Raw genomic sequence first — 16103 nt, 5'->3', positions numbered from 1 at the left:
ATGATGGATGATGATGAATGACAATGGGTGACAATAGTGCTGCNGGTGGACAACGATGAGGATGATGGTAAACAACAACAGGATAGGTAGCACGGAATAGGACAAAGCCTGCCAAATTGGGCTTGGATAAGCATCAGCTATTTATAAAGAATGTTATTAGAAGATTATTTGAACTGACATCCCAGCACATTTTCAATAATTTCACAATAATCTTGGCAGGGTTATCAAGATTGTTATCCAAAAGCGGCTTTACAATAACTGCTTAAGTAATCTTTCAAGTATTTCAGGCTCCAGTAATTCAAAAGCCGATAGGGTGGTTCCTGATAATCTTTTTGATAACATTTCAAATATCTAAGGCCATTGTTACTTGAGAGCTGGCAAGGGTGGTTTTGATAATACTTTTAGATAAAAACAAGTTATTTACTTGAGCCCAGATAACCCCCGTTTAAAATATCTTTTTGATATCTTTCAAATAATAAGTCCATTTTTATCTTGAATTGCTTGCAGTGTGATAATCTGTCAAGTGTTTTTGCTTCCGTCGCCTTGTCACCGCAGCTGCGGGTATCGGATGCATCGCTCTTTGACGTTTGGTGAAATGTAAGCATTGGGTCGCGCTGGCTAGCTCAGACGAAATGGTTCGTTCTCTGGCCTTATCACTCGCCTTTCTTCCTTAGAGCAGAACCCAGCGGGCTCGAGCCTTGGATTACATTGCAGAAGCTCTCTGTCCGAAATTTTGGTAGCGTTCAATTGACGGACCTGACGCGACGGGCGCTACTCGGGTCCGGGCCTGACGCGGACGTTCCGACGCTATCGGGCCCTCAACAACGCTTGTTACGTACATCGGCTAGCTCACGCAGCCCTTCGCATTCTACAAGTCTGGGCGGTTGTCATAAAGCGACTGCGAGCCAGTAAGCACCCATCCGCTTTTCTCATCTCTCCCTCTCTCTCCGACTAACACGACTCCATGGACCTATTTCCTCTGCTCCCTCAACATCTCTACGTCTCTCTGGATCCCATTCCCGGAAGCCCCTACTTCCCTCCGAAGGAGCTGGAGCTGGAACGGTGTCGTAACTTTCCAATCATCCTTGGAAGGTACGGCTGCGCCTTCTGGGCCACCCAACCGTCAACCCAAAAGAACGGGTACTTCCCCTTTGTAGGGAGCGGGGAAGAGAATTTTGGTGATATCGACCCTTTCCATGCTTGGATTGATATTGAGGGAGTCACCGAACAGAACGGCGAAGCCGTATGGGTCAGTGATGACGTTCAGCTGAATTTTATGCCCACTGACAAGCTTCTGGCATCGTAGTTGAAAGTTCGGATTAAGAACATGACTCCGACCGGGAGCGTCCTCGTCATGAGAGGCGTTTCCGTCAACGATGAACAGACATTCATCGAATCCGGAAACACTGCTGACGATCGTGAAACACCTGTCGTCACCCACTTACGCTTTGGAGATCGTGGGTACCTGCAATCAGGGGATGTATTGGTGCGTTGGTAGTGACCGCAGCTTCAACGCACCTGACGAGAGCAAAACTTGCTTTGTTTTAGTATTTTGGGAGCACGGACGGCCAGTCGCCAGGGATGAGCGCGAGGGTTCAGATCAAGGAGCACAGCTGCGTTGAGCAGTGGAAAGTCCCACCGTATCGTAAAATCAAGCGCCGCATGCCCGACGCACCATGGGAAGATCTACTCCAGATAGCTCGCGATATATTCTAATCTCTCCTGATCTTTTCCCATTCGTCCCGTTATATCCTCGATACCCTGTTCCAATCTGCCCTCATCGCTCTTTGATTTTTCTTCATCTCTCGGACTGTTTGCTTATTCTCAGCCTGCGCGCATTCTAATCCCGGGCTCGAGTCGGTCTGCTATTGATCAATCCCTTCATTTTCAGCAATTCTCTTATCGCCCCGTCGTCGCTCCTTGTCTCTTTTCCCGGATCTACTTGCCACTCAACGTCACTCGTTCCATCTTTCTTCATTGTTTAGCTCGGTCTTTTGCGCTCTTTGGTCTATACTTGACAATATATACCCCTTACATTCTTACAGCTCCTAAAAGGATCTCCTTGAAAAACATCTTCCTCGCCAGTGCGTCTGCACCCAGATCAGAGGGAGTACTGTAGAACCCTCAGTACCCCCGATACTCTTCAACCCCACCAAGTCTGCACGGGCGGCCGCACACGAGGTCACAGTTTCCGGGATATGCGAAAATGTCTGTGGCGTTGCGAATGCTTTGGTGCGCACCATTGCGTGCTCATTGACCTCGGGTTCCATTATGCAGAGTCATCATACGAAGAAATAAAACGATACAAGAGCGTCAAGCCACCCGCGTGAACGTCGACGACAGGTGGCTGAAAAGCTGATGGTAGTGGCCAGCCGCCCACGGATATTTGTCAGGTATACGACGTCTTGAACCAGCAATCCGTAGGCTTAGCCCGCGAACCCCACCAACTAAATTACGACTTGCTAGGGGACTACGTAAGAAGGGCAAGGCTGTTGATCTACTTCTCTTCTACTTGCCGCTTTCGTCTCACGCAGTGCGGGACTGGCCTGGGTCGGCAACGTCTCCAGGTTAACGGGGAATTCGGATTTCGTTGTAGCCGCGTCTGTCCGGCTGTCCAGCCATCCAGCCACATGCGCGGGAAAAAATAAAACAGCCGACGTGTGGCCATAATTAGATAATTAGCCCCTGTTTTAGTGAAGCGACCGCTATCTGTTCTATCCTCCTCCTCTGCCCTGCGCACACAGGTTAACGACTCAAGATATCTACTTCCGTTTCAATCTCTTCTTGAAAGATTAAAGTATATATATATGGTTGTGATACTACACTGCTAGACTAGTCTCTTCAGCAAACGAGCCAAAAATGATACCAGTAAAGCCATTGCCCATTCAAGCGCCGGGCAAACGCCTTGCTGACGCCTTGAATGTGGTCCCGTAGAAAGCAGACCACTCGAGTGCGAGGTCAAGCGGTGGGCTGATGGTAACTGTGTGTGGGGATCGTCCTGGGCACGGGTGTATGGCGTCATTGTGAAGGAAGTTAAGCACAATGATCCCATCGTCTGGACTAAGTCTGGACAGCTGGACCGCTGGACCGCTGAGAACGCCCGGGAAATGGGAAAGGCGGCAATTGCCGCCGCGGCGGCGTGGCGGCGCGGCGGCAGTGGCGGTGCTAACAACAAACTCCCACGATCTCGACGCGACTGGCGCGTCGCCCCTGGGCCAGTGAGCCACAGATAAGTATTCCTTCGCCATTAGGGCTGTAGAATTCCTTCTGTACTAGATAACTGTCCCCAATAAAAAGCGTTATCTCCCCAGACTCCCTCTTCGTCTCGTTCCCTCACTTTCTCTATTTTCTTTATTCCCCTCGTCGCGGTGAGCAGCAAGCATGTGCCCAGGCGGCCATTCTACTACCTTGGGCTGTCCAACTACCTCGGGCTCTCCGTCTACGTCGAGCTGTCCATCTACTTCGAGCTGTCCATTGGGCCATCCGTCTACCTCAACCGGCCCATCTACGTCGAATAGCAGCCACTCTAGCTCGTCGGACGAGCCCTATGAGATTGACGGTGTTCCTTACTGCCCTTGGTGTCATCAATCGCTGCAACCCAGGCGCTGTGCCAACGGTAGGGCGGATCATATTAACCGCTACTTTGTCGTCGTACGTTTCTCTATTTTTTATATTCCATTTCATTTGTATCGCTCACGATTAATCCAGTGCGAGAATGTCCACGCTCATCCGTTGGGATGGGGCGACAAGCTCAGGAAGTTCTGGCACTGGTATCCTCTCTTTGGCGCCCCAGAGCACATCATGCTCCTCTCAGACAACTCCTGGACACCTCTATCCTCGCCCGCCTCATCTCCTCCCGCACGTTCTCCCGCTGCCACCGTTCCACTACCAGCACTTTCTATTCCTCAAAGCATCCCATCGGCACCTTCCACTTCGGCTGCTAGTCAGCCAGTACCTCATGCCCGTACCTATCCTCCCCTTGGACCCTTCGTCGCCGGTGCCCTCAAGTGTACATGGGAAGGCGGCTGCCCCAAATCGGCGCCGAACCAGCGGAACTCACGCTGCTCCAAGACGATGTGTAAAAAACATTGTATTGCGGCTGATCGGATCGGATGCTCGACGGCCAAGGACCATAGCCCTGAGTGCGCTGGCAAGCTTCAGAAGGCGAGTTTAGCTGCTCCCGCGCCCTCTGCTCCTGCGCTGTCCGGATCTATGGCACCCCCTCCTCCTCGCAGCACCCCGTCTTATTCTGCTCCATCTCTATCGCTGCCTCGGTGGTCAGTTCCCGAGCTTACAGATGAAGAGTGGGGTCTGAACCCTCAATTCGACGACCTATCCGTGCTTTCGGAGGTTGCGGTCAATTTCCCCGACTTAGGATTCTCTTCAATCGACTCTCCAGCCCTCGATAATCTGCCGCTTGACTCGCCAACGCCCCACTCTACTGCTTCTTTCTCTCAGCCCTCGATGCCACCTCCATCTCAGACTTCTATACCACGCCCTTCGCAACTTAACTCACGGCAGCCTCGCATTGGCGCACGCTCGGCCCCCACCACTCAGTTGAATGACGACTGGGTGACGAAGGCCAACGACGCCAGCGTCCAGCAGAGTCTGCTCCACCGAGACGAGCAGGAACAGCTCGCTCGCGCAGAGGAAAGTACCCAGGAGATTGAGATCATTGTTTTTATCACCGTATGTTTCATTTTCCATATTTCCTTGTATTTTTTTTCCGTTTGCTCATCGATCGTCAGAACAATGATCCACCCATCAAGCTCGCTCTTCAAGGATCCAACGCGCCGTCTCACCAAACAAAATCGGCCATCCCGTACTGGCCGTACTTCGACCTCGTCTCGGCCTCCAAGCGCACTCCTCAGCTGCCGAACATTGACGACCGCACGCTCGTCGAAGTCTGGGACAAACGGAGGAAGGATTGGTTGGCAGTTGTCTCCTCCTTCAGGTTTACCGTCAAGCACAAGGACGTCTTGGTCTTCCGGATCAACGGCGTCACGCGGTGCCCCAGCGTGAAGGATTACACAGCGCCTTCCTACAGGCATGGCCTCTCCGCCGACCGCTCGAAAATCCGTGCAAAACTGAAGCAGCCAGCTCGCGTCAAGCGTACTAGATCGCCGACTCCCGAGCCCATGTCTTCCTCACCCAGCCAGTCCTCGGTTTCGTCTCTCAACTCGCCTCCTTCGTCCTCAGAAGCTGCTCGCCCTAGCAAGCGTCAGCGTACGGTGTCTTCCTTTGTACCTTCGCCAAACCGAACGCAGCAAATGGTTTATCTCGCTCTGCAGGGCGGCCCTCAGCCACCTGGATATGCTCCGCCCTCCTCCCTCGATCCTTCGCTCTCCGACACGTCTAGTTCCTCGCCGTCTTGCTCCTCGTCATCGCAATCAGGTGCTAGCACGGCGAACACGTCCATACGGGCCCTTGGCGACATCTCCGAGCTTCCCAGGTTCAAACCATCGACAATCGCCACTAAAAAACCTTTCCCATACGGCTGGAACGCGAAGGACATCGAAGCCGCCCTCAAGCTTTTTGACGACAACCGATTCGCTCATATCAAGCCCGCCGACCGCTTCCACGCTCTCTTCGGTCCCGACATACGGTATATTCGCGAGACTCTACGCGACGCAAAGACACGATGGAGCATGGCCGACGATGCTTGGAAGTCCAACATCCGAGCGATCCCAGACACGACGGATGGACTCTGGGACAAGGTCACGACGACCTTCAAGCTCAAGCCATCACGCACTCGGCGACAGGTCGTCGAGATGCACCAGGCCGATCTCATCAACGTGGAGACTAATCCCCCACTGCTGTATACAGGGTCTCACAGCGATGTTGATTCAGAGGGCGATGATGACGACGTTGTGATGGTTGAGGCTCCATAGGTATATAACATACTACTCTGATACTCTCTGTACTTGCTCTGTATGAATATATATTCGTTTTGTCTTTTAGGGAGCAGAGGACGAAGCCAAAAAACACACAACGCGCACAGCTCACGACAACGATGGTATATCTGTATTGAAACATATATACGAATGAAACATGTGTACAAATTAAAACTAGCTATCGAGTGAGGACAGAGCTTGAGAGCTAATGATGATAATACAGAGTTCAACCGATCGAGTGAGGACAGAGCTTGAGAGCGAACGATAATATTAATACAGAGCTCAACTATGTAAGAACAGACTCTAGAGCTTCAGTGTCTGATGGGTAATACATGGGCATAAGTCGTCTATCCTTCAACGTCTGTATAGTATCAATGTTCTTGAGACGAATCATCTCGTCCAGGAAGAAATTGTATTTGATGGGCAGCATCTCCTTCAAGATAGAGTGATAGCTGCCCAACCAAACGTTCGTCTGCTCGGCGACTGACGTATTAAACCACCACCCTTTACCATCTTCGCGCATGAGCTCGGGGTAGCTCGCCGGATTACAGTACTTCTGACAAAAATCGTGAGTGGTCTTGTGTTTCGTGACAAGGTGCCACGGATCAACGACCATATGGACGTCATCCCACCAGTCGTCGTCGAGGTTCATGGCTTGCTGCTTGGCCTCGCAAGCCGTGTCGTAGATGAACATCTCGGGCTTTCGTGCGCCAGGTACGCTGAACGATGTCTTCGTCATTTTCTGCCGATGAGATCAGTATTTTACCGTTCATAAAATATATTAAAATTCTTACCAGTACGTTCGAGACTGCTTCAGCTCCGAACATCATAGCACGCTGTAGAATAATGCCACACGGGCGAATGAGTGTAACCTCGCACGCGGTACGACGACGAGCAAGAAGGATCCTCTGTCGTTTCGGTGTCTTGCTGGGGCACGAGGCTGGCGCGCTGGCTGGTTTTATTTGACGATCAGGGCGATCAGCGTCAGCGTCAGAGACGCCTACGTTGACCGGATGGCTGTCGACGCGCTGAGTGACGCGATTGAGCGCGTCGACCTCGTACCAGACAAGGGCGTCGTCGTCGGTTTCGGCGTCGAAGTCAGGAGCAGATATCCTGCTTCGTGTGAGGCGGCTAGTTAGTACGAACATAGACTGTCCGCGCTGGACGGTCTTTCTCTCCATCTCGACGTGCGTCTCGTCATCGCACGTCATCTTCGTGTTGTCGGTGGGTACTATTTTCCTGGTGCAATTCTCCACGGCGCATTGGTCGGCACAGAGCTTGGCGCAGCCTGGGCACCAGTGGTTCCGGACTTTGTCGAGTGACTTCGTGCACCGGAACGTTTTGCAGCACGGATGTCCGATTGTGAGCCCGTCACTGACGACGGGCTGGCAGCTTTCTGTAGGGACAATGTAAGCATTCGTACGAGTGAGACCAGAAAATGAAGGACTTACTCCAGATTACTTTACCTGTTCCCTCCTCTTTCTCCTCGTATATGCGCATGCAGCCTTTGCAGTGGTGCTGTATTTCGCGCTGGCCAAGCGCAATAATGCGCAGATTCCGATCGTGCATGGCTGCGTTGAAGCGTACGCGCTGCTCGCCGGTGTGAAGCACTCGAAGGAGTCGACGGTGGGCTCGGGCATCGCGAAGGAGAGCGAGGATGACGAAGGCTGACCAGACGTGGTCGCCTCTGAGCCTAGGAGAGAACGGGAGCCGCGTTATAGCGTACGGTAGCTTGGGCCGGGTGTAGTAGCAGCCCTCGATGTCAGCTAGCGAACGAGCAAAGGTCTGCTCGTATAACTTCGCAAGACCTGCAGCGGAGGAACTATGCAGAATCAGAATACTAGTATGAGTAGAGCGGCAGGCTGGACTTACGAGTTTATCATCATGTCCTGTGTCCACATATGTGCGAGCCTGAGATCTACATAATGATGCTCACCGACCTGTATTCTGCGAGGAAGCTTCGAGTAGTAATATCGATATGGTTGGCCGTCCTTGACACGGACGCGCGGCACGTAGTAATTGTTGCGGTAATTGGTACCGCAGGCTGCATAGAATAAGAGCGAGTGAAATCGGCCGAAGAGATAATACGCACCCAGGCATGTGAGGTAAACCGACTTGGCCCATTGGATACCGTGATTAAACGTGAATACTATCGCGTCCCGCACGTACTCCTTCCGCATTTCGGAGTGCCGGTCCTTGCACTCGGGCTGAGAGCACCGGCGCATTGGGGGGAACAGTGAAATGAAGGCTGAATAGTTTAAACACTTGAGCTATAGAGGAAAGAGAGTACTTACAGATTCCTTCACGCCAGCCGCTCTCCATAAACAAGTCAGCAAGAGTCACATACTGCTTATTTGCATCCTCCATCCTCCAGATCGTTTGCCGAAAGACGGACCATAGGACCTCGGCCTGCTCGCTTGTAATGCCTAGGCACTCGCAGATCCACTCGGCTTGCGTGTCTGGAAGAAACGGCGGGGCTGAACTTTCGGTATCAACATCCGAGGGGTAGGTAAGGGCAATCTCATCGCGAATGAGACTGCATATGTTGACGAATAGTTGAATTTGATCCGTTGTTATAGGAAGTAGGTGTGGATATGTTTCAAGAACAGATGGAATTAATGATATGTCGAGACTCATGACAGCGGAATAGATATACGGCGTGTAGGGATATAACAGACGTTAATCTAATCTAAGCGCGGCGGCGAGGCGACGCGCGGCAGTCACATCGTGGGATTTTTGTTTTAGCACCGCCACTGACGCCGCGCCGCCCAGCCTGCCGCCGCGACTTGCCGCCTTTCCCAGATCTCGGACTTTCTGGGACCGCTGGACCGCCGGAAAATGCGGATTCCGCGTTATCCTCAACGTCTCGAGGTCGCCGACTAGTTGTCTTATTTGACCAATCATTCAGTCGGGACTGTGGGTAATTTCGTTCAGACGTGTTTGTATCCACCTCGCCAACCTGAAGGCATAAGGCAGCACGAAAAGTTTAAATCTTTAAACTTCTGCAATCGGCGGCTGAAACTATGGCCGCCTTGTGAGAGCATGTCGGACGTCTTGTAAGGTAATCAGAGCGATGTTTTCTGTTTCTACCATTCAGCCGACGCGAAAGGATGCGTAGTGGATGTTGGACTGTTGACGAGGCGCTCAGCCCTCTAAACACACGCAAACAAATCCGCCCCAGCGTGCATTCAGTGTTTCTTCTCATCCTCTGGGTACTTGTCCGTTCTGTATGTCCACATTTCCCACCCAAGCCGCATCATCTACCTCACGCAAGCATCCATCTCCAGTCAAGACTCAAAGACCTAGACACGTCGATGTAGAATGAGGTTTCCAACGACGCTGCAACCCTCTCGGAGCCCGCTCTTCTGCATAGACTCTTGAATGACATCAGAGATTTAGATGTCAACGGTTTCTGGTATGCATATGGTCGCAATGTCGCTTGTGATCTCAGTACTGACCGAAAGGCTAGACTCACAATGTGTCATAACATATCAGACCGCGCGCTTTTCGAGACCGACTGGCTGTTTATAGATCTCAGTCTCGGCGGTCAGTCTGACATGCGACCACCAAACGTATATCAAGAGGTCCTGCTCTTCAAGTTTCTTCAGTTCACCACCTGCTCTTCGCTCCAACATCGCCCTCAGTACCTCGCAGCAAATCTCGCCACCGCCTCAACATTCAACAATGTTTCCCAAGTTCAACAACCTACTCGCTGTTGTCTCTGCTGCCCTCGGGCTCGCGTTGGTCATCGTCCATCCGCTCGTCACTGCATTTGGCGTTGGAGCAATGGTGCTCTACGGAAAGTCTTCCAAGTGAGTTCTGTTTTCCCTGCATGTCCTGCCGTGTACTCCGAGCTCACCTTCGACGCAGGGCTCCTCCAGAAGGAACCGAACGTGGAGAAGAAAGTCCCAGTCCTGCTGAGTGAGTGTCTTTGACTTCGGCGTCGCAATCCAATAAGGCACCCCCTGACGTTAACACTAGGACGTCCACCACTTCCGAAATCAACAACCTCAAGGCGCGGCTCAAGCTCGCCGAGCTCGACGAACGCATCATCGCGACCGAGCTCGGGGCAATCAAGGCGTGCAACACCGTCTTGGAAACCGAACTCGCGGCGTTGCGCCCGGCGTTCAAGATCCAGGCCGACAGGTGCCGAGAGCGCGTCAGGATTCGGGACGAAGAAGTGGATGCGTTACGGGAGCAAGTGTACGACGCCAACGAGAGGAGGAGGAGCGAGAAGGCGTCGGTCGACGAGCAGAGGGACCACACCCGTCGGGTGGAACGCAAGCTGCTGGCTCTTTCCATCGCATGGAGCTACTCCGAGCAGAGCCAGGCTATCCTTCCCTCTTCTCCATCGCTCTCTATCTCTCCCTCCACCGACACCCAAACCCTTCAGACCGCTCTCGCCGAAGCCAACCTTAAAGTCGAGGCTCAGACCGACCGCGCCGAGTTGTCCGGACAGGCGTTACAGTCGTTGCTTCACATCAACGAGCAGGTCTGCGCACGGATGGAGGCTCTCGAGCGCACGATAGCGGAGCTCAGGACCGGAACATCGAAGGTCTTCAGCGTTCGCGATCACCACACTGCCTCGCCACTTGCCCCCGTCGCCCTATCCTCTTTCGATTCTGTCATCAACTCTTCCCGCATGCCTTCTTCATTGATTTCGTCCTTGTCTCTTCCCATCCTTCCCATGCATTCCACAACATCTCCGACAATGTCCTCTACTACAATATCTACCTCTCCTTCCACCCCCGCACTCCCCTTATCCCCTCTATCACCTTGCACCTTATCCATGCACTCCGGTTTCTCTCCAAAGGTTTCCTTCTCATCTTCAGCCTCCGCGCCCCATTCCCTCTTCTATCCCTCTCATGACCCCGCCGAGATCTCTCTTCTCGACCACATCCATCGCTTGGACCAGCTCGTCGTGTCTCTCGAGTCGAAGATTCAGGCGCTCGAGTACACCAATCAGGAGCTCGAGGGTGACCTAGGCGACCAACTATCCATCGCCATGCAGCTCCCGGAGATGATCTTCTCCGTGGGCCAGGAAGCCGCTGCCAATGACGAGGAGATCAAGATCCTCAAGCGCGTCATCCTCAAGAGGCTTGGCGCGCAGGAGCTGGAGGATGTCGAAAACTACATCGCGGATAGGAAGAGTGTGTCTCCAGTTCATCACGTTTCTGACGCAGCCATTGATGCATCGTGTTCATTGCGCAGGTCTCCATGCGTCTCCGCAAGTCGTTCTCACCCAGCCCGAGGGTGGGATTGTGCGCGGAGTGGACAATATCAGCCGGCTGATCTCAACACGCAACTATTTCTATTCCCCGATGTCCGCATCCCCTTCCTCTGGATTAGTTGAATCTGACTACATGGGTGAGTAACGACTCTCAAGCCACTTCTAAGGCATAGGCTGACTCGGCCTTCTCTTTTAGCTGTCAGTAAGATATTGTCCGACGTCAAGCGGTCCATCGACGATGGGCGGCTACTGAATCTTTGGAGCTACGACCCATCACCCCGCCACCCGGCCGGTTTTTCATTTGGTGTCGACGTTCACGCATGCGCAGGACAGGAGAAGGCATAGGAAGATCTGCTCGAGGGCTCAATATGTGTCACTGGTGACACATCATCAATATCCCTCTCTTCAGACGACGACGACATGGAGTACTCGACGGACGCGGCATCATCTAGTTCATCTTTGATGTCGTCCCCTACAGTGCCATTTACTCCTCGGACTTCGTCACGATCTTCCTCTCCGCCAACTTCTCCAGCAACATCTTCGGTGACTTCTCCGGAAGACGACAAGCGCCAACACGAGTGCGCTCACGGGTCATGTACATGGCTACCCAACTCGCTATTGTACCGCTGCCCCCTCTCTCGTCAATCGGCATACTCGGTCGGCTCGTCGAGTTCCAGACTCCGGCGTTCGATGATGTAGACTGGTTCACCGGGATGGTATCCGCAATTTGGTCTAAGGGTAGTTGCTGGCAGCTGCCCTGACTTATTTTTGTGGATTTCCCTTCCCCTTTTGTACCATTGCATTGTTTGATTCTATGTCTACGACGGCAAGCAAGGTTGTTTTATCCTGATAATTACCAGCTATAATTATACCCGTAAATATCCAAAAATATATCATAACTGATTTTAAATGCATTTGACGTTCATGGTCACCTATTTCTCACGCCCACGTCTTAGCCGTGCTTCCGACTTCCGACTTACTGCACAACTAAAGTACTCCAGGCTCGATCGTCGACACGGGTCTGAAGCTTAGCTTGAGCATTCAAATTGAGACTTGGTCTCGATCAGCACTCTGATACTCGTTCGCTCGTCAACGTCTACCGACCCAATGAACTTCCGCTAAAAATGCAATCCAACTTGGCTGAGGGCTTTTGGTTTCATGTACGTCTTGTCCCCCTTCCCTCTATAGGCTTTGAAACGTGGAACATCGGCATCCAGCAACGAACCGGAAACATACTCTGTCGGGTCTTCGTCGGTAGACGCAGTCATCCATAAAGATTCGACCCCAGTTTGATTTCTGACCGATTACCTTGAAGTTCCTGATTTAGCACCCTGATGAAACATTCGTTTCAGCGGAGTCCGGTGATGTGACTCAAGGACTAGTTTTCTGGACGCGCATAAGAGGCCTCGCTCGCGCACGTCATCCACGTCTCCGACCCCGTCCTCCGTCATCAGCCATCTCAATACATGAGCAACGGTAAGAAGCCACTCTGTAGCCCTCAAATTTCACCTATGTGCTAATTCCTTGATTCCTTGCGCCTTGTCTCATCGTCAGCCGCCGCCTGTTCCCACTCGATGTGAGCCTTCCTTCTCGCCCACCTAGTGTTCTCATACCGATGCCGTCAGTAGGGATTCACCAGATCCTACTATTGGCGCAGTTCCCTCGTAAGTCTCGGGTTAAGCGATTCTATAACTATGCCTAACACGGATACTAGGACAGTATGCGGTGAATTGAAGCCATGTATCGAGGCACTGGGATGTTCTAGGTGAGGCTCGCCTGCATATTTTCGTGTATACGCACCCTCATACCAATGCCAGCTCTACGTACGCGCCTTCCTTCACTTCGTCACCCTGTATCGACGACGCGTGAGGCCCTATTGCTTTAACCCGACCCAGGCTTCCGCTGACATATTTTTAAGGGAATCCGGGACTGAGGTCGTCAAAGACCTCCGCGCCAAGCTTTTCATGGCCGAGGTCAGATTCGGTATCCTAACCGCCGAGCTCGAGGGTACGAAGCGCCAATATGATGCTACTCTAAAAGAGCTTGCTAGCGTAAAGGACCTCCACGGCATTCACGTCGAGCTGACCAAGTACCGCGTCGCCAAGAAGGATGAGAATGTCCAGACTCTCTGGGACAAGGTCATCCATCTGCAGGAGCGCCTTCAGCGGAGCGAACACGCCGCGCAAGAAGTTCAAGCCGAGGCGCAAGAGCTCCGTGGGTGCCTCGCGCGCATGGAAGGACGGATGGGTGTCCTCGTTGATGGGTTCATGTTGGCTGAGTCAAGAGCGGCAGCAGCTGAGCTGGACGCTTGCGAGGCCGCCGCTGCTTTCAAGCAGGCTCAAGAGTCATTCGACCGTCTAAAGTGCGACACCAGTTCATCTCGACCTCCGTCCATCAATCGCAGGATTAGTTTACAATTTTCCCCTGTGAAAAATCTCTTTCGCAGGCGCTCTTCATCTTCTTGCACCTTTTCGTCGCCCTCTAAACCTGTCCCCGCGCCGCATTTCATCGTCTCGGCCACCTCCGCCAAGGCACCCTCTCACCCTGGTTTTCCAGCCAAGCATCTCCCAAGCGCAACAGTCTCTCAAGAAGGCCGTGCAAAGGCACACGCTCGGTCTAACTCTGATGTTCTGTCGCTCCGGATATCTCAACCTTCAGGCTCTTTATATTCACGCCGAAGAGGGCCCGTCCGCTCCCTTTCCGACGGGCCAAGACATCAGTTAGCTCACGACCTCGAGTTTAGTACCTCTCTGCCCGAGGGCTCGCTTCGCCCGACGTTGCACGTTCCGCACGTCCTCAGCTCGGGATCTCGTCTCTCTGGTTGTGCTGAGTCCTTGTCTTCTCACCAGCGAATTCCTAAGTCTTTCAACCTGGGTATTCCCGTGAAGGGCACCGGTCGCCCTCTCCTTTGCACCACCAAGCCTCAGATTGCATCTTGCTCCAAGGAAAAGCTATACCGTTCCAATCCTACTGCGCCGCCTATCCCTCCGCTTCCCCTACCTCCTACTCGTCGTGTTGGCCTACGGCCTCCAACCGCGGCTCCTAAGAAGATTTCTAGGATTCGCGAACTAGGACACGAAGCTCGTCGTATCAAGGCTGACCGCTCACACTCTCCCTCTCGCCCTGAGATTACTCTTAAACCACTGCCCATTGCGTGCCTTAAAGATGAAGAGAGCCCATCGGTACCTCCGCCGAAACTTCCTTCTCCGCCTCCGAGTCCCATTCGTCCGAAATGTCACCTCCGGTCGCAGTCAGGGCCGTCAGCCACTAGGAAAGCTTCAAGCTCAAATATCCGCGCATTGCGTCACGAAGCTCGCCGAATTAGAGTTGACTGTTCTCCCCCTCCCCTTCCTGACAGACCGCATCGACCGCAAATCGCTCCTTGTTCTTCAAACCATGCGACAGTCTCAGTGGCTCATGCACAGTCTGCTTTTCTTATTGCCTCCCGTCCTACGTTGGCGCGTGCCAAGGAGGAATTGGCTTTTCGTGCGCCACAGTATAGAAGCGGACCGATCAGGGCTGAGGATTCGCTGCCTCCCATCGTCTCTGAGGATGATCTGCCTTTATCCGCCCTCCGCCTTGCCAACTCAGCTCGCAATACCTCGGTTCTTGTGGAGTCAGCACCTACTCCCTTCGCCCGTTCTTTGCGTCGCGCTTCATCGGTGCCGGCAATTGTGTCAACAGAAGCCGTCAGGACTTCGGTCGTTGGTGGGCCGGGACACGAGGGTCGACGGGTCAGGTTCGCAGATGAGAAGCATTCTACAATCAAGGACCACTCGAAGTTGGAAGAGGAAACCGCACTAACGGAGTCTCTCATGGACACAAGTACGGGGAGCAGCGATTTCGATCAATTAATTGCGGATGTAGAGAAGGATATGGACGAGCTCAAAGGTTCGTTTGCTTGTGCTCTTCTTGCGGAACCGTGCTGACTATCCTCCACAACGTCGTCCAGCCTTGATTGAGTCCAGTGTCACTGCTCGGTCGGCCTCGGTTTGTTCGCGCCCGATCCGCGTCGACACGAATGACCGCCACTTGATGCCACTCGGTAAGTCCACTGGCACATTCTGCACGAGGCTTTCTTGAACAAGTCGCCGCTTGCTAGATATGAATCAGACCGGTAATAGCCTCGACTTGGCAAACGAAACCTACGACGTGCCTATCTCCGCTCTGTGCGACCTATTCCCCGCTCCTCCATCTACCGTCGGCAGGCTTCCTGATCGCACGTCGACTAGTGACATCGTGCCTGCTATGCCCTCGACGTCTGATGTGTTGCCACCATCGCCGCCCGTCATTCAGCCCCGAAGTTTCTTTGAGGATTGGAGTGACGATGGTAACGCGAGTCGCGCCCATGCAAGCACCAGGGAGAGTAGCCCGCTGACTCGGAAGTGGTCACTGTTAAAACTGAGGACGTCTATATCGAACATGCTCTCCCCTGGCAGCAGCGACACTGAGTACTCAGACTCGTCTACTACCCCTTCGTTCCCATCCGGAAGCTCCTCGCCAAGCTCGGATAGCGATGAAGGGGACTGTTCGCCTGTAACTCCTTGCGACAACCCACTGGACCCTCTCTTGTTACGTTCCACCGACAAAGTCCTCCCTCGCAACGACCCCCGCCGCTATGGCCGGGTCTTTGACATGACGGCTAGCGAGCTGACGTACCTCACCAATCTTCCATCCGTACGGGAGACAAACTGCCTTGCTCCAGACAAGTCGATCGAGTCACCGGACACTATGGTCGACGTCTCGGCGAACTGAATTCGTGTCGTCGAGGGCTTTAGCCGTCACTTCTATTGAGGGTATATTATCTTATGTCTGGGTTCAACGTCAAATGCCGCGACATCTTTTGTAGGGGTTTTTGTGATTTAATACGGGTTTCTATCACCTTGACATTTCCTCATTTATACTGTTAATTCGCGGTCTGTTACACCCTAGTTTTTAATTACATTACTCTTGTTAATCGAAAACCAAATAATCAGGAT

At 52.9% G+C, this 16103-nt stretch overlaps 5 protein-coding genes across 5 annotated transcripts; 4 read left to right on the top strand and 1 right to left on the bottom strand.

Moving 5' to 3' along the window:
• Window positions 1-964: 964 nt before the first annotated feature.
• CONPUDRAFT_157539 (uncharacterized protein) lies at window positions 965-1716 on the top strand (the record flags this gene model as incomplete). Its single annotated transcript, XM_007774495.1, has 3 exons — window positions 965-1249; window positions 1307-1486; window positions 1549-1716. The coding sequence occupies 3 exons, from the start codon at window positions 965-967 to the stop codon at window positions 1714-1716; spliced, it is 633 nt and encodes a 210-aa protein (XP_007772685.1).
• A 1665-nt stretch (window positions 1717-3381) lies between these two features.
• CONPUDRAFT_157538 (uncharacterized protein) lies at window positions 3382-5891 on the top strand (the record flags this gene model as incomplete). The annotated part of the gene is made up of 3 exons (XM_007774494.1): window positions 3382-3651; window positions 3709-4689; window positions 4749-5891. The coding sequence occupies 3 exons, from the start codon at window positions 3382-3384 to the stop codon at window positions 5889-5891; spliced, it is 2394 nt and encodes a 797-aa protein (XP_007772684.1).
• Window positions 5892-6180: 289 nt separating this feature from the next.
• On the bottom strand, window positions 6181-8531 carry CONPUDRAFT_157537 (uncharacterized protein; the record flags this gene model as incomplete). Its single annotated transcript, XM_007774493.1, has 6 exons — window positions 6181-6636; window positions 6689-7290; window positions 7346-7716; window positions 7767-7938; window positions 7987-8142; window positions 8189-8531. The coding sequence occupies 6 exons, from the start codon at window positions 8529-8531 to the stop codon at window positions 6181-6183; spliced, it is 2100 nt and encodes a 699-aa protein (XP_007772683.1).
• Window positions 8532-9243: 712 nt separating this feature from the next.
• On the top strand, window positions 9244-11995 carry CONPUDRAFT_84419 (uncharacterized protein). The gene is made up of 7 exons (XM_007774492.1): window positions 9244-9309; window positions 9364-9706; window positions 9765-9815; window positions 9876-10162; window positions 10206-11061; window positions 11114-11261; window positions 11321-11995. The coding sequence occupies exons 2-5, from the start codon at window positions 9579-9581 to the stop codon at window positions 10421-10423; spliced, it is 684 nt and encodes a 227-aa protein (XP_007772682.1). The 5' UTR covers window positions 9244-9309; window positions 9364-9578; the 3' UTR covers window positions 10424-11061; window positions 11114-11261; window positions 11321-11995.
• Window positions 11996-12151: 156 nt separating this feature from the next.
• CONPUDRAFT_168251 (uncharacterized protein) lies at window positions 12152-15879 on the top strand (the record flags this gene model as incomplete). The annotated part of the gene is made up of 9 exons (XM_007774491.1): window positions 12152-12284; window positions 12342-12600; window positions 12679-12700; window positions 12753-12788; window positions 12839-12889; window positions 12942-12989; window positions 13043-15015; window positions 15077-15169; window positions 15227-15879. The coding sequence occupies exons 2-9, from the start codon at window positions 12591-12593 to the stop codon at window positions 15877-15879; spliced, it is 2886 nt and encodes a 961-aa protein (XP_007772681.1). The 5' UTR covers window positions 12152-12284; window positions 12342-12590.
• Window positions 15880-16103: the final 224 nt, after the last annotated feature.

The sequence above is a fragment of the Coniophora puteana genome (assembly GCF_000271625.1).
Source record: "Coniophora puteana RWD-64-598 SS2 unplaced genomic scaffold CONPUscaffold_12, whole genome shotgun sequence".
Classification (NCBI taxonomy): Eukaryota; Fungi; Basidiomycota; class Agaricomycetes; order Boletales; family Coniophoraceae; genus Coniophora; species Coniophora puteana.
The sequence above is the reverse complement of the archived record's forward strand: the minus strand, read 5'-3'. Positions and strand labels throughout refer to the sequence as shown.

Coding starts and splice junctions, on each gene's coding strand:
- CONPUDRAFT_84419 (XM_007774492.1), top strand. CDS start 9,579: ATGTTTCCCAAGTTCAACAACCTACTCGCTGTTGTCTCTGCTGCCCTC. Junction 9,707..9,764: donor CTCTACGGAAAGTCTTCCAA/GTGAGTTCTGTT, acceptor CCTTCGACGCAG/GGCTCCTCCAGAAGGAACCG. Junction 9,816..9,875: donor GAAAGTCCCAGTCCTGCTGA/GTGAGTGTCTTT, acceptor CGTTAACACTAG/GACGTCCACCACTTCCGAAA.